The sequence below is a fragment of the Vicia villosa genome, linkage group LG1, assembly GCF_029867415.1.
Source record: "Vicia villosa cultivar HV-30 ecotype Madison, WI linkage group LG1, Vvil1.0, whole genome shotgun sequence".
NCBI classification, from domain to species: Eukaryota; Viridiplantae; Streptophyta; class Magnoliopsida; order Fabales; family Fabaceae; genus Vicia; species Vicia villosa.
Genome location: NC_081180.1, coordinates 103,260,090 through 103,286,269, shown reverse-complemented (window position 1 = coordinate 103,286,269; position 26,180 = coordinate 103,260,090). Strand labels below are relative to the sequence as shown.

Here is a 26,180-nt window from a genome sequence, read left to right as displayed (position 1 = left end):
CGGATTCTCGTTTGGTTCGGATTTACCCAAACCAATGAACACCCCTAATCCCTGCCAGTAAGCCGCGAACTTGTACCAATAATTCAACACGATTTAGTGGGATGTTCTCGATCTGTATACCTAATTACACCTTCTCTAAGATCAAGAGATGATAATCGAATGTCTAAGGCCCTCCTTTTATAACCGATTGCATATCTAGATTGTGAGAGAATTGAAAGAGGAACAGACCATTCTTAGCTTCCTTAATGTTAACACCCTTCATAGGCCTCCATATGTCTGCTATACGTATCTTCATCGACTGAAAGTGTATTGCTCTATCACACATAAATCTTCCCACTAGACACCATTGTAAATCTCTGGTTTCATCTCCATCTTTCTCCAAATCAAAGCAGAAGCCATCCAAGCCATCCTCCACCCTTTCTTCATTGATAGATTCTCCAAACCTTGTGTTGCCATAACTTTCAAGTAACTCTCTGTATCGGACCGCAAGAACCAGGACAAGATCGAAACTTCTCATAGGAGAAGAAAAAACTAAACCCTAGCAAAACCCTAGAAAAAAACTTTTTATCTCTTTTTATTGGATATATTTTTCCGCCCCGCCTATTTAAAACCATAGAAAACCACATGATTCACTCGATGGACCGTTTGGACCCACCCATTTTCATTTTTTTTTTTTATGTTGGATCTGTTTTTCCATTTTTGCCCACCCCTAATTATATTGAGATGATTTATTGAATGAACATAAACAAATAATATAAGAAATAAATTTCAATTAAGACATAAGTGTCCGTTAAATCACTAACTAACAGGTATTTTAGTTCTCCTAGTTAGTTCCACGTGTCGTAAAAAAAACTTGGATCTTAAGTAAACAACACCACCCACTAACTCAAACCACCTTTCCCCACTCTCTCTCTCCCATTCCATTTCCTTTTTCACGCAAACCAACGCTCTCAAACATTGGCACACTTCACAATGGCGACGACGTTCCGGTACTCATTTCTGATCGTCCTATTCCTGTGGTCCTCACCACCATCCTCCGCCTCTTTCAACAACGAGATAGCAGAACACTTTATCAGAAACCTCAACCTCTTCCCTCCTCACGACATCAACATCCTCGATAATCCTAATCTAAGATCCACCGATAACAAGATCGTCGAGAAGCCGCTCAGATTCCCAAACTTCTCCGGCCAAGACGGAGATGTTTCCATCGACGACTTGGCTCATCGCGCTGGATATTACCCCATTCAACACTCTCATGCTGCAAAGTTAGTTGCATGTTTCTTTTGCAACTGTCTTAATTTTCTTTATTTAATTTGTTGCATAAAATAACAAATGTTGATATTGTTTTCTCTTCATTGGATTTATTAATTTAATCATTTCTATGTGTTGTTTAGTGATATATGAATGTTGCAAAAAATAATGTGTTTGTATGATATATTATTTGAATATGATATTTAATAATTATTTTATTTTTGTTGTTTATGATGCAGGATGTTCTACCTTTTCTTTGAATCAAGGAACAACAAGAAGGATCCTGTTGTCATATGGTTGACTGGAGGACCTGGTTGTAGCAGTGAATTGGCTGTGTTTTATGAAAATGGCCCTTTCAAAATTGCTGACAACATGTCCCTCTCCTGGAATGAGTATGGTTGGGACAAGGTATATTGCTCTCATTTATTCAAACACTTGTACGTTTAATTTATTCATTTTTTTTCAAATTATTATCGGTGTCGTGTTTCTGGTGTTCGTGCTTTTGTCATTCAATTCAACTGTTTTTCGCAGGGTCTTGTTTTCTTGTGATTAGTATTTATTGGACTAAACAAATTGATTGTTAACCTTGGTAGGTATCTAACCTCCTTTATGTTGACCAACCAACTGGAACTGGGTTTAGTTACTCCACCGATAAGCGTGATATTCGTCACGATGAAGACGGTGTCAGCAATGATCTATATGACTTTTTACAGGTACTTGTCTTTTTCTGTGTTACAGTTCCGACATTAGTTATATTGTATCGGTCAAGTGTTCCTTAATATCTGGAGTTAGATTTATTGTTTCTGGAACAATAATCATATTTGCGAACTTGCTTAATAACATGTTTCTCACTTATTGCTATATTTGATCATAACGCCTCACAGGCTTCACCTGCGATGCTGTGATAGTTTGATTTAACATGTTTTCTCTTTTCTCTACAGGCATTTTTTGCTGAACATCCTGAGTACGCTACAAATGACTTTTTTATTACTGGTGAATCATATGCTGGGCATTATATTCCGGCTTTTGCTGCTCGTGTTCACAAGGGAAACAAAGCTAAAGAAGGAATTCATATAAACTTGAAGGTCTGTTATGTAGCAAACTATTCTGTTTGAGATATATATTGAAGGGTTTGGAAATTTGCTTATCTTATTTGAAATGGTTAAACAGGGATTTGCCATTGGTAATGGGCTCACTGATCCCGGAATTCAGTATAAAGCTTATGCAGATTATGCACTTGACATGGGCATAATTGAACAGCCTGACTATGACCGCATCAACAAAGTGTTGGTTCCAGCCTGCGAATTGGCAATCAAACTATGCGGTAACTTACACATGATGTTGTTTCATTTACCTTTTCGTAATAATTTAATTAGCTTTTGTTTTGTTTCTGCCTAATACTTGTTTTAATTCTTTCAGGCACAGATGGAAAAATCGCATGCACAGCTTCATATTTTGTTTGTAATACTATATTCAATTCCATCATGTCACATGCTGGAAATATCAATGTGGGTAACTGATTTGTTTCATCGTATGTGTGGTTTACATGTCAGTAGTACTTTATGTTGTTAAGTTTACCGTGTGCATACGAACCTCAAAGGTTAAGTTGATAGGTGAGAGCCAAGCAACAGATCAATTTTGACACAAACCGAAGCATGCTCAAGACTTCACAGAAATTTTGATACCATGTTAAAGAGCCACTTTTCTTAAAAAGCTTTTTGTTGTTGAGTGAGAAGTGAAGAAAGGGGAGGATTTTGACTCTCCTAAACAAACTGTTCTTATCGGTTTCTTGGAAAACAAATCACCACACACCATATGAGGTTGAATTAACTGGTTTATCAGGTTGTGTGGAACATGGTTAAACATGTGAAACTCTTTCCCAAAATATTAATGGTCTGATAGGCATGCAGATAATTAGCCATTTGCCTAACCAACTCTGCCACTCTTCCTTTGAAATTTCTTAGCGGTGGAAATTTTAAATGATAAATTTATAGCAAATGTCAAAAAAGCTTTTTATTCTGCTTAGTTAGAAAAAATTCACATATTGACATTCAATGGAGATTGCAAAGAAAGAACAAGGATGTGGGCATATTCACAATTTTGACCAGCAATTTTATACTTGTGCTGCAGTACTACGACATCAGAAAGAAGTGTGAGGGAAGTCTTTGCTATGATTTTTCAAACTTGGAAAAGTTCCTGAACCAAGGATCTGTTCGGGATGCACTAGGGGTTGGAGATATTGAATTTGTGTCTTGTAGCTCTTCAGTTTATCAGGCTATGCTTGTGGATTGGATGCGAAATCTTGAAGTTGGTATTCCTGCCCTCCTTGAAGATGGAATCAATTTGCTTGTTTATGCAGGGGAGTATGATCTTATCTGCAACTGGCTTGGTATGTATTTAGGCTTGGCATTGAAGTATAACATTTCTTACTTTGGACCTTTAAGGTGTATTGATGAATTTTCTCCGGTTGTATTAATTCAATAAATAGGTAATTCAAGATGGGTTCATGCCATGGAATGGTCTGGCCAGAAAGAATTTGTTGCCTCACCTGAAGTTCCTTTCATAGTTGATGATTCAGAAGCCGGAGTGTTGAAGAACCATGGAACTTTAAGTTTCCTAAAGGTATCTTTTGCTTAACTTTTTAATAATCACTTTAACCGTGATTATAAGAACTTCTTCATAAGTTAGGAATAGTACGAGCTTATTTTAATTGTGAAGTTATTGTCATTTAGATGTAATCCAGACCGTGTCTACTTCATTTACTACCGAATTTCTGCATTGGTTGGTAAATCCTGACTTAGTTTGGTATTGTGTAACAAAAAACAGGTTCATGATGCGGGTCACATGGTTCCAATGGACCAGCCCAAGGCTTCTTTAGAAATGTTGAAGAAATGGACTCAAGGAACCCTTTCCAAATCTGGAGCTGATGAGGAAATATTAGTTGCAGAATTGTAATCTCTTCATGCAATTAGTCTACAACAACTTGATGCAATGAAAAAAAAAATGTTGAGTGGGATGTTTTTGTTCTACTAAACAAAGTTCATACTATCTAAAATGTCAGAATCAAGGCAATGCAAGAAAAGATTGATTATATTGTTTCGAGTATGTATATTTATATGCTTGTTTTGGTAAAATCTGAGAGGTGTATGTTGCTTACTTCCCAAACTTCAACCTAAACTCATTATAATGCTTCCTTTTTGTTAGAAAATATAGTATGCAAGTTTCCTTCTGCGCTAAAAAAGAGAGACTTCATAAAATATAAGTTGGGTATAGGCGAAGGAGTTGAAACTCATCTGAAAGGGATACTTTGTATGTGATCACATTAAAAGTTAAACGAATATAGAATCGGACGGTTATGATTAATGCATATATCAATTAAATTCTATTATTTATTATTTATGATATAAATTTTAAAAAACAATATTTATTTATAATATTGTATAATAATGATCATTTTAATAAGCTAAGTTTATAAATTAGTCACATTAATCTTTCAGTTGGGTTTTATCTCTCCCAAATGGAAGGATCATATCTCTCCCAAATGGAAGGATCAACTCGACAACCCCACAATCCCATCAACTTGACAACCCCACAATCCCAATTTACAAGGATAAATGACATAAACTTTTCACATGGAGTTGAAAATGCATGGGCAATTTTTTCTCCCATACTTAAAAAAATTTAAATCAACCCTTCACCATTTTTTTTTTTAAATTCCAAAACTAGGTTCTCTCCTGATTCTCTTTCCTTTAACTAGAATTTTGTTATTTGTATTTCAAAGTTTTATATTAGAAATAAGGATTGAGATTCCATCCCAATTCTCTCTCTTTACTTTAATTAGAATTTTGTTATTTGTATTTTAAAAGTTTATATTAGAAATTAAGATTGAGATTCTTTTCGAATTCTCGCCTTTGTTAAGAGTTGGTTATTCCAATCAATTTTAAATCGTGAATAACTCAACTAATTCAATTCAATTTTGAGTCTTTTTTGGATCTACTTTGTGAATCTTCTTCTCATCATCATGGCTACTACCTCTCAAAAGTCACGATCAACATTGATCATGAAACTTGTCGGCAATCTATGTTGAAGCAAAACATTTTAATAAATTTAGACAAAACAAATTACCCTTAAGTGATTTAAGTGTGGATCTTCTTCTCATTATCATGGCTACTGCCTCTCCAAAGTCACGATCAACATTGATCATGAAACTTGTCGGCAATCTATGTTCAAGCAAAGCATTTTAATAAATTTAGACAAAACAAATTACCGTTAAATGATTTAAGATGGTAAAGCTTTTGGATAGTAAGGATGCAAATCAACCCGTAGCTGCTTAGTTTTGATGATGACAACACATGAAGTCAAGCAACTGCCAAAGTTAGCTCAAACTAGACATATGTTTAAAGTCAAAACTGTAGTCCAACGACTCTCAAGTGAAGAGTTAGGTTTTATGATCACGGAAACATTTTAAATCTCGTAAAAAAAAACTCAAGGATCTTCAGAATGTGAAAGGAGAAAGTGCGAAAACTTATAAATATATTCACAAAATATTAAGGTTAAATCACTCACATACAAACACACTAAAAGCATTGATTGAGGAAGTTTTTAGTATAGTTGATAAATATCTATTTAATCTCTATTTATTTTATTATTTATTATTTTTGTTTAATTTTTCTTTTCTTTATTTTGTCTCTTTTGTGTATATTAGATATGCGCATTCAATAATACAGATAAATATAAAAATAATAAATAATATTTGAATGATGTTTAACAATAATATTTCCATCACTTTTTCTTTTTGTAAGTTATTGTTTTATTTATTTGTAAAAAATATTTTAATTTATTATTTACTTTGTCTTTTTATGCTTAATGAGAAAAATGGCAAACTCTTCAACAATTGGATGATGGTATATATTTAACAGAATGAATATTACATGTTTTTGCAAATAGTCTATCTATCATGATTGTGTCTATCAAAATCTTATTTTTCAAAAAAAATAAAAATAATAGAATTGTGTGGAAAATTTATGTTGCTTCTAAAGCAAAAGAACAAGTCACCACCAACAAACTTAAATCAACAATTAAATTTATTAACAAACTTAAATAAACAATTAAATTTATTTATTTTTCAAAAAAAATTATCAATTATAATTTATTTTATTTTTAACTCAATAAAAACAAATGTATATATCTTACAAATTTTAAAACATTACACATATTATAGCAATAATTTTTTTACATAAGAGATATTTTTTTGTTTATAATTTTATTTCATTCATTTTCAAGAATAAAGGTGCAGATTTATTGAAATAAATAATATATATATATATATATATATATATATATATATATATATATATATATATATATATATATATATATATATATATATATATATATATATATATATATATATTTAAATATATATATATATAATTTTATACACATTTTTATATAAAAAAATATACATGTACTTTTAGTATGTCAAAATATTAGAAAACGGTGTACATCAAATAATATCTAAATTAAAAGATAAATTTAATTTAGGATTAAGTATATTTGAAAATTTTGTTAATTTTTTTTAACTTTAAGGGAATTTTAGACATATTTATCCCATTAATTTATATGAATTAGTTCTGTAAAATAATCAGATGGACATTATTTAATGAAATTTTTTAGAAGAAAGAAAAGTAAAAATAATCTAACTTCAAAGGAATTTTAAACATATTTATGTTATTAATTTATATGAATTGATTTTGTAAAATAGTTTACACATGTATTAATCATAAAATTCAATTGCAAATATGTAGCTTGCTTAAGAATTCACATTGGTGAACAATTTTTAATAAAACAATGTAATGTTGTTGTTAACAAATTTAATGATTTGAAAAATATATACAATCCGGTTTTTCAAATATCATTTAAAATAATATTTAATATATTTACATTTTATATATTTATAGATCTAATAATGAGGTGTATAAGTTAAAAATTTAATACATTCTTTTGAGATAAATACATTTTTTAGGTACAATAATAAATATATTTTGAAACTTTAATAACCATTTTGAAATAATTATTTGAAAAGTTCATTACACTTTATGACTACATTGCCACAAAAATGTATATTTATATTCATGAAAAACAATGATAAATATTCATAAAATTTTTGTTGTGTTTTAATGAATTGTATAATTAATTAGTATAAAATTAATTGTATGAATATATAATTGTTAAACTCATGGAAATTTTATGAATAAAATTGTATTGAAATTTTATGATCTTATACACAATACATAAATATTATAAATATTGTATGATGGCAAAAATGATATTATTGTATTATCATAAATATATATTTGATTTATAAGAAACAAATATGATTGTGTTATCATAAATATTATATCTATAAGCTTAAGTTAGTATTAAATAGGAAAATGAATTTTATTACCTGATTATTAGACTCCCAATAAATAAATTAGAGAAAAAAAATATTTATAACAAATGGTGAAAGGAAACATTTCTAGATTCAAACAATTGCAGTGTTGTATGGAAACTTTTAAGTCCTTTATACATGTTTTTACTTTTTAGAGATTGTGACATAGTTCAAGATTTATGGAGTAAGTTTATTATTATGAATGATGATAATTTTAGTATTTATGTAGTTTTCAGTAATCAAAAATGTGAATTTTAATCTCAATTGTCCTCCATCAATACTATGAATGAAACTAACTCACTATATTTTTTAATGACGAATTAGTTATGGACTATGGTAAGATAGAAATTGGATGGTTTTCTCATAAGCGCTCTTCTCTTGTATTATATTTTTATTAGGTCTCGAGAGGAAATATATTACGTAAAGGCGAGTAACACAATGGAGGGGCGACTCATTCGACGAAGTTCTGGCCGTCAGAAATAGTCCATGAAACCGTCTAAAATGGACCAAGAGGTCGCTCAGGTTCGACAATATAATATGCTCGATTGGACTTCCATTGTCCAAATCACCCATTAAACATGGATGATGACGTGGGCCTACAATGACTAACTAAACATAGTCAGTCAAGAGAGAAAATCCTTCCTCCATGATTTTAGGAAGAATGAGTCTTCCTTTGACCACTTTCCTAGTCATAGAGTTAGGGCATAACTGCCCACTAACTATGCAACTCAGACCCACAAAGGCCTCTATAAATACACCTTCCTTGTAGGAGGAAAGATAGACCCCCAGTGATACACATTATCTACATCCTAAAGAGTACAATGCTCACTATATTCTTAATACATGATCGTCGATAATTATACGCTTGCCACCAAGCATCATCGGTCATTAACAGAGTCTCTCAGCTCACATGAGTAGGTTTCTTAAATCACCTTAAAACACTATCATACATAATTTTCCACCTTCGTGGGCAAGCCCTCACCACCATATTCTGTTATAAACCTACTAAGGCCTCTGAGTCTTCCGGCTCTTGCAGGGGGAACATGCACACTCGTAATCTTTGACCAGTACAATGGAACCCACTGTAGGGCTCCAATAAAATTAACCTGGGTCACACCTTCTTTCATCATCATCACTCATCCCAATGTTACCATTGACTCCAACATTTAGCCGCTTTCAGCTATGGTTAATTAGAGAGCTAAATCACCTACGCCAGAAGGCACCAAGGGTACAATGATGTTATCTCCTTGGCAGAGATGCATGTCACCATGGAAGAACTACACCGCCATAATTAGACGTTGGACGTTAACAACATCAGACAACGGAAATAAGATCCCAAACTCGTAGAAGAAATGGAATTGTTGCATCCATAACCACTTTTAGAAGAGATATGGGGGCATTTTTGCCTTAAGCTTTCAAACCTCCTTCCTTGGCCAAGTTTGATGGGCAGATCGACCCCTACGAGCACATTGCCTTTATCAATACACTAATATCCATCATAGGAGCTCCCGACTCTCTAAAGTGCAGGCTGCTTTCTTGCAATATCAAAAAATCCACCCTCAGATGGTATATATGGGTTTGCCTCGTGCTTCTATCAACAATTACCGAGAACTAGTAAAGAAACTGGTACACCAGTTTGCTATCAGTCGCCATAGGAAAATGTCCATCACCAGTTTGTTTAATATACATTATGTTCCATCAGAGTCAGTGGGGGACTATCTCACCCGCTTTAACGAGGCTACCATCAAGTTCATTCCACCAAACCAAAAAATGTTTGTGGGGGCGTTCTAAAATGGACTTAAGGAGTGACATTTAAATGAATCCCTCGCCTGAAAACTAGTGTTGTTGTTGGCATAGGTTGTCCCCAGAGTTGAGCGCTACATAAAGAGTGAGGAAATCAACACCGAAAAAAGGCACGCGACATAAAGGAGTGTGTTCCCAGTGCCAAAAGCTTAAACCATTAGAGGAAGAGCAACTATACCTCTCCCATAAAGGATAAGTCAGCGTTCAAATGGATAGTAAAGGCGGGGTAGAACTTCACACCTTTAAGAACTCTCCGCGAGTAAATCTGGTGCCAGGTACTCCACCTGTACAATATTCCTACACTGCCTGATTTTAAGGCGGGAATAACGGATTCAGAACCATGAAGACGGTGCAAGTTCCACAAAGTGAAAGGGCATCACACTAAGTATTGATATCAGCTCAAAAAGGAAATCAAGAAACTAATACATGAAGGGAACCTCAAGAAATACGTGAAAGGCGACTTTTCCCGTTCGACGGACAATGTGACTTGCATAGGCGAGACAATGTTGGGAGTCCCATACCCAATTAAGCCAAAGAACTGCATCAGGGTGGGGACAACAAATCCGCACGTCACATGGAAAGGTGCACTCTCCAGATCCTAAGCGTAGAAGACCTTCCTAAAGTCAAGATTGAAAGTAAGCTCCAAGCACTGGAGGCCATAAGCACTTTCTCAGAAAAAGATGCCGCTAGCATTCACCCTCATAACGATGACTCCATGGTCATTGTTGTATAATGAAAATACTACGAGATTAAAATAGTTCTCGTCGACTAAGAGAGCTTTGCAGACATACTATACTGGGGGGGCATTTGAAAGAATTCGCCTCCATTCAGGAGACCTAAAACCATTTAGAGGATCACTGGTGGAATTCTTAGGAGAGTATAGGTAAAATGATATATCACTTTGATGACAACCTTTAGATAAGAAGATCAAGCTAAGTAAATAAAGGTTAACTATTTAGTTATCGATGCCCCTCTTCATATAATATGATTATAGTGAAACCAGCCTTTAACCGACTGGTCGTCGCCTTATCTTCTCTGTATTTGTGCATGAAGTACCCGTTGTCAATTGGGTGAGTGAGCGTTACCCAAAAAGATCAAGAGATGGCCAAAAAATGTTATGCAGAAAGCCTCAGGTTGAAGAGGATCCGCACTCAAGGCGTGAAAGCCAGAAAATTAAGCTCATGAATAATGCCACCAAAGGAATTCCACAAAGGCGAGGAAACCTCATCTCCAACCTATAAGGAAACGAAAGGCTAAAGATTCAGGAGGAATACTCCCTAAATCCGTTAGCATAGCTATTATTTGCTTTTCTTTAATGTTGTTTGATTGTTTCATTTTTATAGCCAAAAAGATCAAGAGATGGCCAAAAAATGTTATGCAGAAAGCCTCAGGTTGAAGAGGATCCGCACTCAAGGCGTGAAAGCCAGAAAATTAAGCTCATGAATAATGCCACCAAAGGAATTCCACAAAGGCGAGGAAACCTCATCTCCAACCTATAAGGAAACGAAAGGCTAAAGATTCAGGAGGAATACTCCCTAAATCCGTTAGCATAGCTATTATTTGCTTTTCTTTAATGTTGTTTGATTGTTTCATTTTTATAGGCGAGTATTGTATATCTGTCCATTGAAACTAACAAGTGGCTTTATGGGGTGCACTCTTTTCCCTTTTGGCGCTCTTATAAGGGGCATGGTTTTTAATGAGGCACCTCACTTTTCATTATGTTAAAATCTATATCTTTAGATACACATTTCTTTGTGGGAAACTCGAGAACGCACGAGAAGATTGCAGCCCAATGTGGCGATCAATTACGGGATTCTTAAGTGGGATCCTAGTCATCCAATCAGGCAATCGATTGTTGGATCCTTAGCCTATGTTTGGGAGTTTGGAGGGGAGGGAAAGGCTTCCGAAAATATTTTTAAAAAAAATATAGAATAATATTTGACTTTAAGAAAAATGATTTTGTATAGAATAATATAAAAGTGTTTATTATTACTATATTTTTAATTTTTAGAATACTATAACAATATAAAAGATATTTGGAAAATTTATGTAAGTCCTCCAAAACCCTCATTCAATACAAAATTTGAGTTTCCCCAAATTAGGGGTTTTTTAGTATTATGAGTAAAAGCAAATCCTCCCAATTAAAATCCTTCAATTCTTCCCACTCAATCCTTCTCTTTTTTCAAAGCCATCCCCTCCCTTCCACCTCCAAACTCCCAAACATAGCCTTAAGGGGATCTTTTCCGCCCAATGAGGCAATCAAGTTGTTGGATCCTTAAGCGGGATCCTTGTCGCCTAATGAGACGATTAAATGCTAGACAAGGCGAATGCAAATGCTAGACTTCGACCATAAGATCCTTGTCTTCTTATGAGGAAAATATAGATGTTAGACTTCCACCAGAAAATATTTGTCGTCCTACGAGACAACTATAAATGTTGGACTTCCACCATAAGATCCTTGCCGCCTTACGAGACAAATATATACGTTGAACTTCTATAGGAAGATTTTTTCCGCCCTACGAGGCAAATAGAATTGTTGGACTTTCACTAGAAGATTTTTGCTGCCCTACAAGGGGAAAGTAAATATTGTACTTCTACTGGAAGATTCTTGCTGCCCTACGAGGTGAATACAAATGTTGGATTTCCACCTGAGGATCCTTGCCGCCCTACAAGAAAAATAAAAATGTTGGACCTCAATTGAAGGATTCTTGCCGCCCTATGAGGCGAATACATCATTAAAGAACCATTGACGCCTTAAATAGGCTACTCAACACTGAATGCTATGAATAGCGTGCATGATACAAAGAAATGAACTCGCCCCAATCAATGCTTGAAGGAATATCTCAAAGGGGCTCCAGCCTAAAAGTATCACCTGAAAGGTGCGGCCGAAGTCTACCCCAAGAGACGTCACATAAAGTCTTGTCTGAGGGCTTGATATAAGTTTTTCCTGAGAGGTTAAACACCTCACGTAAAAGACTTATAGTCTCATCACTCATGCTACATATAACTACGCCTGAGGGATTTAGACTCTCTAGGCTAACAAAGCTCTCTCATGAGGGATTTAGTGTTTCCTTGACCAGAAGCAGAATCAGAAATCACGCCTAAGAGGCACGACCGATATCCAACCTAAGAGACTTGATAACAAAAATTATTCTTTGAAGGCTTGATAGAAGTCTCGCTCGAGAGGTCCAACGCCTCACTTGAGATACTCGGAGTCTCTTCAGCCAAGCTCAATATATAATCTCTCCCAAGGGACTAAAAGTCCCAACAAACAGACTCATCTTAATGCCTCGCCTAAGAGACTTAGAGTTTCATCAACTAGGCGTAATATATAATCTCGCATAAGGGACTGAGAATCCCAACAAATAGGATAATCCTAATGCCTCGCCTGAGAGACTTTGAGTCTCATCAACCATACTCAATATATAATCTCGCCTGAGGGACTGAAAGTCTCTTCAAACAGGTTCATCTCAATGCCACTCCTGAGGAACTTGGAGTTTCCACATGCAGAATCCAATATAAAGTCTCATCTAAGAGACTCAACTATAAAGTCACGCCTAAGAGACTTAAATATAAAGTATCTCCTAAGGTACTCGACTATAAAGTTTCGCCTAAGGAACTTGACTATAAAGTCTCATCTGATGGGGCCGTACAAGAAAGCCTTAAGAATATAAGCACCCTTACTAAACCACTTCATTTACAAAACCTTCGTGTTTGAGGGGCTATGTAATGTTATATTTTTATTGGGTCCTAAGAGAGGACATCTTACGTAAAGGCAAGGAAGGCCAACGGAGGGGAGGGTCATCTAACGAAGCCCCAGTCGCCTGAAATGCTCCATGAATCCGCCCAAAAAGGGCCGAGAGGTCACTCAGGTGCGACAATACAACCCTTCTGATTAGGCTCCCAATGTCCAAATTGCTTGATAAACGTGGGTGATATCGTTGGCCCATAATGACTAACTAAAGAGGGTCAGTCAGGAGAGGAAACCATTTCCTCCATGATTCTAGAAAAAATAAGTCTTCCTTTAACCGCTTTCCTGGTCATAGAGTTAGGGCTTTACCGCCCATTAAGTCTGCAACCAGGCCCACTAAAGACTCTATAAATACACCTCCCTCGTATGAGGAAAGACACATCCCAAGTGATACCTATTCTCTACACCCTAATGAGCTCTCTATAGTCTTAATACATAACTGTCGGTAATCACACGCTTGCCATCAAGCATCATCGATAATCAACAGAGCCTCTCACCTCACGTGAATATATCTCTTAAATCACCTCAAAATACCACCGTACAAGGTTTCTCACCGTTGTAGGCAAGCCCTCACCATCATATCCTATTATAAATTTAATAAGGTCTCCTAAGTCTCTCTGTCCTTAAAGGGAAAATACACACATGTACTTTTTGACATCTAGAAGCTACTTTAATCTTAAGAATTTTTTTAGTAGTCTTTAGAGATATCTGTAATTTGTTGATCATCCTTTATTGCTTCATCTAGCCTATCATGTCATGCTAAAAAATTCATAAAATAAATGTGAAATTGAAGCTTCCTCCTATTAATTGTTTAAGTTCAATATCAGATAAGTCCAACTTCAATAATATAAAAATTTAAACTTGTGGGAGTCTCATTATAGATTCAATGAGAGTTTATGTTAATGATTTTTTTACTACCATAATCCATCTATTGTTGATTCGGCTGAGCTCAGAGACTAGTCCAAGGTTAAAGAATGACAATGACTAGTTTGTAGTTAACATGATCATATCTTAAAATGTTATTTCATTCTCATAGATCAAACACAGTTGAGGTGTGAGATTAAACATATTTATAGGAAAAGTAATTGTTGTTTGAAAATATTGTTATAAATTCCTAATGACTAGTTTGATTTGATAGAAATTTTAACCCTTCATTCTTCTTTGGTTTTATTGTTTTCCGATAACAGTAAATAAATTTCTTTTTCTTTGTATTATATTTTTTTTGTATTATTCCTTATTATATTATAATAGGGTTAAATACCTTTTACCCCCTGCCAAACAAGCGAGATTTGATTTTGCCCCCTTTAAAAAAAAAAATTGTTGCGCAGACCTTACCAAATTGAGTTTCCAACCATTTAAACCTTGTACCATGTTTTTACCTAGAATACCAGGTTTCCATCCTACGTGTCTGTTACCAATGCCATTTTTTTAAAACCAATTGCCACGTTGGGTCATCATCATCTTTTTCCCTCATTCTTCCTCACGGACCATAAAATCCCCAAATCAAAAACTGTGAACACTAGGGTTTGGCAAATCGTGTCCATCATCAACGGTTGCGCAGTGTTGTTCTTCATCATCTTCTTCGTCGTCATCATCACTAATAGGCATGGAACAAAGCTACAGCAATGGAAGCAGCAACTCGCATGAGATTACGAGTGTTCCCCAGTGTGGTTGTCGTTTGCCAATGAAGATGTGGGTAGCAAATACAATGCAAAATAGAAACCGAAAGTTTTGGAAGTGTCGTTTGGCTGGGGTAATATGTCGTATGATTTATATATTTGGCTGGGTTAATTTGACTCAACATATATATATGTGTTTTATGCCAATTTTTGTTGATGTTTGCAGGGTCTTAATTCTTGTGACTTGTTTTTATGGGACGATGAATTTGCCACAGCCATGGGTGAAAGTTCAAAGAGTGAAAATCGTGAATGCAAGAAATGTAATGTTGCATTGGTGAAGTTGGAAATAACAGTGAAAAAGCTTGAAAAAACAAAGTTGAAAGTTACCATAATGCAGAAGAAGATGTTTCAGATGAAAATGGGCTTCATGTTGTTTGCAGTGATTTTGAAGTTCAAGATTTAGGCATTAGAGTTCTATAATAATAAGATTGTTGTAGTGTGCTTGTGTTAAGTTGTTATAGTATGTTTGGTTTAAGTTGTTGTAGTCTTGTGATGGGAAAATTATGTAAACTTCAAATGAATTAATGGAAAATTTTGTTTACAATTTATGGCTTTAGATGTATTAAACTACCTCATTGTTTTGTTTATAAGGTGTAATGAATCAATTGTGCACCAGAAAATAAATTGTAAACAGGCAGGTAATGAGCACAAAATGTTGTTCATATTAATCAAGACATTAAGTCTTATACTGTCAGAACAATAACTTACACAAAACACCATTAACTTGTTCAAACATAACATTAACTTACACCACTCAAAGATCAGTCAAAGATCACTTGTTCAAAACACCATAAACTTACACAAAACATAACATTGTCATAAAGTTTACATAAAACATGAGACAAAACATAAAGAGAAAGGATTATATTTCTTTGCTTTCTTGTTTGATTTCTTTGATCCACTACCCTCCTCTTCAGCTGTCAATGACATTGGTTGGTCACTATTGGAACCTGGCCCTGTAAATGGTTTTGGTTTTTTAAACCAATTTATCTTGATTCTTTCACTTGACCTCTTTCTCATTGGCTTGAGCTCTTTCACTACTTTCTTTTTCTTGTTGGCCTCTTTGTAATTCTGTGCAGTGGTGATGTCTGGTAGGCTTGTTATGATATCATCAGAAATTCCATCAAAATAGTCAGTCTGAGCTGGATCAGTTGGGATAACTTCTGTTGCCTGTGTTGCATCAGTAGGGATAACTTCACTTGCTTGTGTTGCATCAGTAGGGATAACTACACTTGCCTGTGTTTCTACAGCAGTTTCATCATGGTTTACAACATTTTGAGTAGAACCTTCACTATCTCGTAATCCTTCCACTACTTCTTCATCACTATGATCCTGAACATCTATTTCATTAACACATCTAGGACTAACAACTGAAAATGAGACATCTACTACATCGTGCTCTACATACATGACACCCTCTACTTCATTGGCATAAGAAAATGCAGCTACATCATAGCAGTCATCATCTTTCTTAATTTGGAAAAAGTTGGGATCAATTTCAACAACCTTTGTCCATACCCTAAATGTGCCTTCACTGTAACCCCACTCATTCAACAACTTGTTAACGCAAATCATGGTAAAGTTGTCAATGTGAATGTCAGTTACATGTGTCGTTACCCCTCCCCTGTATATCATATCCCCGTCACCCATGCTCACAAATTCCCCTCCATGATTGAAAACAACACTGATTAAATGCATATTCTGAAAAATTTTAAGGAAATGAAAAATTTGTTAAACCCTAAAATAATGACAAAACCTAAAATTTGTTAAACCCTAAAATAATGACAAACCCTAAAATTCGTACCTTTCCATCCTCAATAACTTCTTCTTCTACAGGTTCGTCCATGTTCACAACATTGGTTTTCTTGGTTGAATGGCTTGACTGAGTCGTCTTCTCACTCTGGCTTGACTGCGTCGTCTTGCTTGACCGCGCCGTCTTCTTTGACTGACTCGTCTTCGTCTTGCTCGTCTTCGTCTTCTTCGATTTCGCCATTGCCCTAACTTTCGTTTTCGCCTTTGCTTTTCTCAGAATGATTTGACCTAACTTTTTTCAGGGGGTAAAATGAAAATTGTAAAACAATCATATATATTATGGCTTACGTGGCATTGGTAACAGACACGTAGGATGAAAACCTGGTATTCTAGGTAAAAACATGGTAAAAGGTTTAAATGGTTGGAAATTCAATTTAGTAAGGTCTGCGCAACAATTTTTTTTTTAAAGGGGACAAAACCAAATCTCGCTTATTTGACAGGGGGTAAAAGGTATTTAACCCATTATAATAAATGGATAAAACACAATGTGCGCGTGTATATATTAGTTTTTAGAAGAAGAAAAAGGATAACACAAATTGGGGAAGTTGCAGCAAGATGATGTCGTTTGGCATTGGAATCTCTATGAATTGCTTCTCTTTGAGAATGTCTCCTTCATGTTATGCACTTTCCCATCTTTCACTGTCTTCTTCTTTTTCTCCATGTTCTTCCTTCAACTCCAACAAGCTCAACTTGATTCAAAAAGCATCATCTCAAGGTTAGTTTTATTTTAAGCTTCTTTGCTCACTTCAAATTGCTATTTCAAATGTTAATTTTGCCATGATGCAGAAATTCCTAGTGAATTAGTTGAAGACTCAAAATTTGTTCCTATTAACTCTGAGGATCCAAGTTATGGTCCACCTGTAAGTCATGGTTAGTTTTTATTCAATTCAAACTACATGTTTTTACTCCAATTTAGCTTCATTTTTGTACCATTTTTGAACTAACTTCATGTGTACCTAAATTTGGGGGTTTCTTTTATTTTGCAGGCCTTATTGTTGTTGGGATTTGAAGCAGATGAAATTTTCAAGGTGATTTGTGCAATAATCCTTATACATGCTGTGCTACTTTCTTATGTTTTTTTGTCTCTCATTGTTCTAAGCCATTCTTTGCTCTGATTATTGCTTATGCTTTCAACATGATGACCCAATTTGATAATAGCTCTGTAGTATCGACACCTTTGAAAAAATGTGTGTCAGTATCCGTGTCTGAAATTGACACTGACACTTGTGATTATGTTTAATTTATTCATTTTTTCATATTCTTACTAGTGTGGAAATTTCAGTGTCGGTATCGTGTTTCCGGTGTCCGTGCTTCATAGATTAATAGAATTATTGTTTGCTTAAATTACAAAATGGATATAGGAAGAAGATGTTTTATTTTACATTTTTTCAAATGTGTCGTTCATTAATAGTTTATCCGATCTTGTGCAGATTCGACAGTTTTTGAAAGAGTTAGAGGGTGATTTTCTGAAGGTAACATCTTGTTTCTTGTCTTTCATGTTTATATTTTATTGCCAAACCAAGATCAATCAGTCTAATCCTGGTAATGGAGGAGACTGGAAAAGAAATTAATAATCTGAATAACCAAATATCGCTTATGATGACTTATTTGACCTAGATGATGCAATAAGCTAAACTTAGTTCTCAACAGACCATTACTTTGTTTAAAAAACATCAAGAATTTTGATAAAGCAAATCACATATAGCACAATCTATTGTGGCCACCGCATAAGAAAAACAAGGATAATGGATATCTATGTATTTTATGCCTCTATGACCGAAATTCGATTAATCCTAATTTTTGTAGATATCCAAAATAAATTAACAGAAAAAAAAAATACCAAATGTAACATATATTGCATTTGTAGGTGATCTATTGTACCAAAGACATGCTTACGCGATCACTTTGGGAGGCAATGCATACATCACAAGAGAGATTGGAAGATGTTGAGGTAGTATTTTTTAACAGCAAGTGCTGGACTGTTTTCATATAACTTCTGCCCCCTCGGCATTTGTTCATGAGTTTTTACTAACAGAGATAATAGTTTGTAGAAATGAATTTGTAATCAGAATAAGCTTCACCGTTGTGGTGTTTGGCAGCTGTTTTTTACGGATCCATCATTTCTTTGCATGAATTGTTAAGTAGAGGATCATTATTATAGGTTCTCTAACACCTAAGCTAGGAGAATATAGAATTAAGTAGCTATTAATATATGATATTAAGCATTGTGTGCCTTGTTGCAGATAGACAAGTCACTTCCTCGAATATGTTTCTTATCTGGTTTAAGTGGAGAGGAGATGATGATGTTTGTTGATGCTTTCCAAGAAACCGGTAACAAAAGTTTGTTCAGCGCTAAAGTGTTCAATTAACAGAATGATTTCATCAACTATACCTTATTGGTCAGTTGGCAATGAAACCTTACTCCGCAGTTTGTAACTTCTTTTATGCAGGACTAAAGTCAGCTGCATTTGCAGCTCTTGTTCCCAACAGTGCTGATAAACCACTGTATGAGTTGATAGAAGAAATCACTGGAGATCATGAGATGTTGGTTAGTATTTTTATCTAGAATTTATAATGTTTATCGTTCTCTTTGAGTTTATAGTTATGTGAAACTCTTTTATTGGTCGCAGACTGGAGAACAGTTGTGATAAATTCCAAGTGAATTCCAGTTTCAAGGAGAACACTTGCGAAGCATACTCATTATCAATATGAATGTACTTAGATTTGAAGTATATAAAAACTAAGTTATGTAAGTTAGCAATTCATTATTTGCTCAAGGTATAATCTGTTTTGTTGTAGTAGCAGTCACTGTCAGAACTCGATTCATGATAATATGCCTACTGGAACTGGAAACTATATATATATCCTTTAACTGTTTGTTTCGAGGGTAGGACCATTGAGATTGAGGTTTGGGGAGAGGTGGTTAGAATTTAGTCATGGGCGAGTTGGACACAGGTCGAAGTCGAACATGTTTAGAGATAAATATTTTACGACTCGACAACTTGTAACATTTATATTCCCTATAATTGGGTGGATAATCCAAAAATACACGTAATTTTGACTGAGGTTGTAATTTATTTCTAGAATTGAATGAAATGAGAGGTTAGCAAAGGCATCCAAAAACTGTAATATGAGAATACAAAGAGTTATAAAATTGTAGGTTTATTTGTTTTTCAAGAGAACAAGAATTATAAAAAATAAATTGTTCAGAAACATATCATATATAAGAAAATTGTTTTGGTGAAGGCAACCTAAGATATGAGCTCTCGTATGTCATAATCGGTTGTGTCATAATTCTGTGGATAAAGTGGCAGAGTTGTAGTATTTTTTTTTTTTTTTGGCTTTATACCACCGGTTTAGTCCGGTTCGGGGGCGAGTTCTGGCATCAAGTGGTTCATCCCCCTCCCGATCGCATATTGGCAGAGTTGTAGTATTTGGTCTTGATGAAATTGGATAAAAGTCACTCAAACTGTTGCATCTGATTAAAGGCATTCCTGTTTGAAAATTCTTTGCAGAAAAATCAAATAAATCAAATTCAATAATAACATCATTATCAATGGTAGATTTTCTAAGAAAGACGGGATTTCTTTTATTAATTTTGGTGCATGTAAAAAATTGTTTAAAGTTAATAGATGATGATGATAGTTAGGTAATTAAGTTAATAGATGATGATGATGGTTAGGTAATTATACATGTCCACAATAATTGAAATATTATGACCATTGTCAATAGTAATATTATTGCTCGTAAAGAGAAATCGAGTCGGTGTCCATGTACAATAAATCCGGGAGAAATAGAGAAGATATGCAGTGCTAATTGAACATCCACATAAGTAAGATTTTGTGCAGTTGTTGCGACATGAGCTTGTTAAGTCCTTGGCCCAAGGAGTCTAGGTTGTCTCTTTGAGTGCTAGACATGAGCGGCAGAGTGGACTATGGCTACCACAGTGAGGAGGCAATTTCTTTTCCCATGCTTTAATGTTCTTCCAAGTCCCTGGCGAAAAGTAAAAAATGCCTCCTTAAATTCGGAGAAGCATCTTTAGACGCACCATTTTCACACAAAATAAGGGCTATTTGTTAAGCACCCCTCACTTTGCCAAACTTTAATTCGGAGATGCATCTTCGAATGTGTTTCACAGTTTGTTCGCAGATGCATATCAGAATTAAGAGAAATTATCGGAGATGCATCTCCGAAAATTTTCACTGTTTGTTTTCAAACTAAGGGAAATTTTCAGAGATGCATCTCCGAAATTTTTTAATCTATATATAACACGCGCAGACCTTTCTCTTCTCCTTCATTTTGCTGAATCTTTTTCTTCCTTCATTGGAGCTCGTAAGCAACATTGTTCCAATCTATTTTTCAAGCAACATAAGAACATATACTTCAATCTTACCAATCCCAACTCACTCCACATACTACATTGAAAAGTATTTATCCTCCTCAATATTGTTATGAGTAAGTTTCTCATTTAACTTTTTTTTACTTTTGATGAATGTATTAGGTAAAATAGTTTGCTTTTAATGCATTAGGTAGTATTAGATTTCGAAATAGGTAATGTTACAAACGTGCACTATAATTTGGATGCTTTTGGGTGGTTATGGCAAAATTAGGAACTGCTTCTGCCATTGAAGCAAAACACAAAGCTTTTTCGGAGATGCATCTCCGAAATGGGTCCTTTCTGGTTTTCGGAGATGCATCTTTGAATTTACTCCTTCTTGCTACAGAAATTTAGAGAATTTAAAACTAATTTTTTGGTTCGTTTTTTCCAGGATATTGGCTGAAAACAACAACAGAATGTGACTCAGCCGTGAAACCCTAACCATGTTCGCTCGCCGCGAGAGGGCCTTTCAACATAAGCATGCCAGAGCAAAGTGGTTCCCTGCCCCTAGGACTCACAACGAGGAAGCGTCGGGTTCTATAAGCCGCCTCTCACAGAGATCCTCATCACAGGCTCATGTACACCAAGAGGAAGCTCTTTTTACAAGTGATGATCTCCCTCCACTTGCAGATTCTTATCCAGGAGGGCTCATTAACACATCATTACTGATACATTATGGAGACCATATTGCTCCGCATGTCTGGGTCAGAGAGGTATATTTGTTAACGGTTGTAATTTTTTTGTTTAAAAAAAAATCAATTCGACTGATGTTGTTATATTTTTCTTTACCGCAGGAACATGATTGTTTGAAATCTATTAATCATGCCAGAAAGATTCACAATATTTATCATCCTATAGATGACGTCGCTTGCCTTCTACAACTTCCCATTAGGGGGAAGTTACTTGATCATTCTAGGATCAAACGCGATAAAGCTCAGGAGACGATGGTGATTTATTTGGGAGTTGGCCCAATGGAAGCCCTTAAGCAGTGTGAGAACACCAAATGTGCTTATGCTAAATTTTCATTCTTGAAAGAGCTTTATGAACAAAACTTGGAGTTGGTTGAGGAAGCGGACGACGATGATCTACAGGTTACATACCATCGAGAGTGTGCTTTGAGGCGTTTCTTCCTATTATTAGTTGGCACGTCCATGTTTGTGGACAAAAGTGCAACCCACGTAGATGTGGCATACCTTAATTATTTCATTGATTTGGAGGCCAATAACGAGTGGAACTAGGGGGCCGCATGCTTTATATACCTGTACGCCAAGCTGAGCGAAGGTTCTCTTTAGATGACAAAGCAAATGACAGGCTCCTGCACCCTGCTGGTTGTAATTTTCATAGCCACTGTTAATTTAAAAATAATTTCTTTTACACTTATTACTAATGTATTTTTTCTTATTCGTTTTCAAGAATGGATCATATCACATTTTCTCCGCATACATGGGTTGATCGTGTGTTAGGGTATACTGAGGATCGCCCACGTGCTTGCATGTATTGCATTCGTAGATGGAATGATGTTATGCGGTCATTTTGTGTGTATATTGACAAGACTCAGTATGATAACATTGACTAGACACCATACGCTACTCACAGAGACATTATTCCATTTGACCACATTTCATATTACACCTGGTGGATGGCATGTGGGAGTAATATTATGTAAAGGTATCTGCTGGAGCGATGCATACGTCAATTTGGATTTGTGCAAATCATTGTGAGATCCCCCTTGATGGTTGCTCCTACCAGCATCGTCTGCAGACATCTTGATGGTATACTGGTGGATTACGAGAGTTATCTAGTACCAGAGGAGTATCAGAGTATGTTTGCCACTAGTCAGTGGCATTATGTTTAGGGTTACATGACTTGGTTTTATTCTGTGCCACACCATGTCATGATACCAGACGCTCCTAGACTTTCACCTAGGCCCGCCCATGATGAGATTCTGGAGAATGAGAAGGTCAGGGACGACCATGTCGTTGATGTGTTGTTGATCTGTTAGAATATTATGTGTATTACGAGATAGGGCATAGAGATTGGGTTGTTTGAGAGAGGTGGAAATGATGTGGTTTCCCTAACACGTCCTATTCTTACTTAGGCACGAAATGCCTTGGGTTACCGACGGCAGAGGAGGAGCCATGTGCAGTAGGTTACGCCTTTTATTTTCAGATGTTTTCCAATATTTTCTATATTGTGTGAACTATGTTTGTAATATTATGACATGTTTTTTTAGTTATTAATGTATTACCCTTTTTGAAATTTTAATGGTTGAATCAAATTATGGATTATGGCACAGTTAGTCAGATTAAAAGGACTTTAGATTAAAAAACATACAAACTTAGACAATGTTTCTACCCGCATTTCATGCAGGGAAGTTTTTGAATATGCATATCTGAAATCACCTTAGAAATATTTGAAGATGCATATCAAAAAATTCTCCTGAGTGAATAAATGGATTGAGGGATGTTTTCGGATATGCATCTTCAAATACACCCCAAATATTTTTGTTGATGCACCTTTGAACTAATATTTGGCAAAAATGATTCATGATGTGTTCGGAGATGTGTTTTTGGGTTTTCAGAGGTGTGTTTCACTATACAAGGGTGGGAAAAGAAATTTCCTAGTGAGAAAGGCCACTATTGGTGTTAGTTTGGAAACTGTAGGAAAGCCCACTACTGATATTGTTTAGATACGGAGGTCATTGTTGTTGTTGATTGTTGTGAAATTGAGAGGTTCAAAAAAACACACCGAGAATTTTGATGTGTGAGACAAAAAATAGTGACAACTAAAAGAAATAGCCTCGAGAAAAATTAGTCAATCTTCTAACTAGTTTAAGCAAAGGAAATTGTGTGTGTGGATTTGCTAACACAATTTCACAAATTAATTTTGTGTGGGGTCATTTAATTTGATCGTCGTTGTTCTTTGTTTTCCATATCATCATTCTCGGTGTAACTCATTATATCAGTTTTCACAACAAGTGGTGTCCAATGTGGGAAAATGGGTTAAGTTTACAAGTGAGCACCAAGAGTTCCAAATGAAACATCAAAAAATATTTCAGAGACAACAATTTTGGTTTGTAAAAAGTGAAGATGCAAGCAATCTTAATTTTAAAAAAAAAATGTGTAAAGGAAACCAAAAGGGAAAGAGATCCAGGTCAAAGTACAAATCTAAGGGTTTTGATAAGTCGGATTTAAAATATTTGTATTGTCACCAAATCGTTCACTTCAAGATGAATTGTCTCGAGAGAGGGAAAAGGAGATTATGTTTAGATTTTGATTGACTCTAATGAGGATGGTTATGAAAGTGTTAGTGCACTTGTGATGACAAGTTATGACTTAGTATGCTCATATCACATGGTTCTACTGATTCTTTATCTAAGTGATTGTTCTAACCAAGAAAAGTTAGACAACTCCCAACTTCGTTCTGCGGAAACCTTATTCAGTTACACTGAAATCTTCTATGGAGTATATAGAAACTCTTCCCTTGATGGATGATCGTCATCAAATACCATAGACAAAAGGCAATTCTTTTTCCTTATACACACAACAAAAACTTCACAAAAAACATCAGCTTTCCTAATGTACCTTATATCTACCTGTTACACTCAATATTTAAAGTTGAGCACCACAACAATGATTTCTTGATATGAGGTTGAAGAAGGTGAAGGGTATCTACAGAATCACACACAACATAGTTAAAAACTCTCACAACATCAACATTCTATGAATTTTTTCACAAGGTTGAATCAAAGAGATAGTGTGTTTGTTAATGATGAAACCCGTAGTTTGTCAAGTTCTCTGAAAGTATAGGTGTGGATCTCAACAGATCTCACTATGGGGAAATCTCATTGTGAGACTTCTCTGTCTTGATGAATATCCTTTTGTCAATCAATAAGATTAACCAACTAAAAGCCTATTAGCTTACTGAATGACCAACCAGGAAAAAAACACACTTAAAGAGTTTAAATTTGTGTTAGAGGTTAGGCGCAAAAAGATGAAGAAAATACAAATTGATTCGAATCAAAACATGAGGTTAAGATACGAATCAAAGAAAGAATAATTTGAATCCAAGGTTGTAAAGTGAGGAATTGGTTGCACAAATCAAGATTTGAAACATGATTTGTGTCTATCATTCAAGTCACACTAAAGTATGATTCGAATCACAGTTCTTTTTCTAAAGAAAATTTGGTCACATAATTCGAATCAAAAGTCTTGTGATTCGAGTCAAAGAGTGTTGTGATTTAAAAAATTACACACGTCACTGATTCGAAACAGGCTAACAGGACCACTTTTCAAACTTCATATTGATGTTCAATTCAAACCACCATAAGGTCTAATTCAAATCAAACTTCATAAAAAGCTTATGGTTCAAGTTAAACTGAACACTTGACTTAGATCCAGGGTCAGCCCTGTGCATGTGCATGAAGTGCTACAGCACAGGGCCCCAAATTTTTAAAAGGTCCAATTTTTTTCATAAATATTAATCGAAATAAATAAAATGTTATGATAAAAATCCAATAAATCCAAAAAGTGCTATAATAAAAACTTAATACATACAAAATTTGAGATAGATCGAAACCCAAAATAATTATAATTAAATATATTATTGATTAATACATAAATGTAATTTTTATGTGTCTTTTTTAATTATTATAAGAGAAAAGGGGTGATGCACTGACAGTGTAAAATAGTTTTACACTGTCAACCAATCACACCCATGTATCCAATTACACAACACTTTTATTTTAAAAAAGTTTTAATGACATGGCAGATTGCTTGTTTTCTATTGGATGACAGTGTAAAACTATTTTACACTGTCAGTGCATATCCATTAAACTCTTATTATAATTGTATTTATATTTTAAATTTGAACCCATTTTAAAATTAGAACAGGGTATTTGCGTTTATTGGGCCAGCCCTACTTAGAACAAATAGCTTAGGTTAAAAAACACATTGCTACGGGTCCAAAACTACTAACGTAAGAGTTTCTCAAAGATCAGAACTAATCAAATAATTAAAATAAACGAATTAAAAAAAATTAAAAATAAGCAATGAATCAAATTACACAAATCAA

The 26,180-nt window shown here is 34.9% G+C and overlaps 4 protein-coding genes across 4 annotated transcripts; all 4 read left to right on the top strand.

Annotated features, from left to right (window-relative positions):
- Positions 1–882: 882 nt before the first annotated feature.
- Positions 883–4,459, top strand: LOC131613676 (serine carboxypeptidase-like). Its single transcript, XM_058885327.1, has 9 exons — positions 883–1,265; positions 1,491–1,659; positions 1,845–1,964; positions 2,193–2,336; positions 2,422–2,575; positions 2,671–2,759; positions 3,382–3,640; positions 3,740–3,873; positions 4,078–4,459. Exons 1-9 carry the CDS (start codon positions 973–975, stop codon positions 4,204–4,206), a joined length of 1,491 nt encoding a protein of 496 aa, XP_058741310.1. The 5' UTR covers positions 883–972; the 3' UTR covers positions 4,207–4,459.
- Positions 4,460–14,844: 10,385 nt separating this feature from the next.
- On the top strand, positions 14,845–15,320 carry LOC131650525 (uncharacterized). The gene is made up of 2 exons (XM_058920232.1): positions 14,845–14,991; positions 15,084–15,320. The coding sequence occupies exons 1-2, from the start codon at positions 14,845–14,847 to the stop codon at positions 15,318–15,320; spliced, it is 384 nt and encodes a 127-aa protein (XP_058776215.1).
- Positions 15,321–17,243: 1,923 nt separating this feature from the next.
- Positions 17,244–19,614, top strand: LOC131613669 (uncharacterized). Its single transcript, XM_058885320.1, has 8 exons — positions 17,244–17,444; positions 17,516–17,589; positions 17,716–17,757; positions 18,160–18,201; positions 18,597–18,680; positions 18,973–19,060; positions 19,180–19,277; positions 19,360–19,614. Exons 1-8 carry the CDS (start codon positions 17,285–17,287, stop codon positions 19,375–19,377), a joined length of 606 nt encoding a protein of 201 aa, XP_058741303.1. The 5' UTR covers positions 17,244–17,284; the 3' UTR covers positions 19,378–19,614.
- A 1,536-nt stretch (positions 19,615–21,150) lies between these two features.
- LOC131613660 (uncharacterized) lies at positions 21,151–22,428 on the top strand. The gene is made up of 2 exons (XM_058885311.1): positions 21,151–21,820; positions 21,902–22,428. The coding sequence occupies exons 1-2, from the start codon at positions 21,551–21,553 to the stop codon at positions 22,343–22,345; spliced, it is 714 nt and encodes a 237-aa protein (XP_058741294.1). The 5' UTR covers positions 21,151–21,550; the 3' UTR covers positions 22,346–22,428.
- The last annotated feature ends 3,752 nt before the right edge of the window (positions 22,429–26,180 follow it).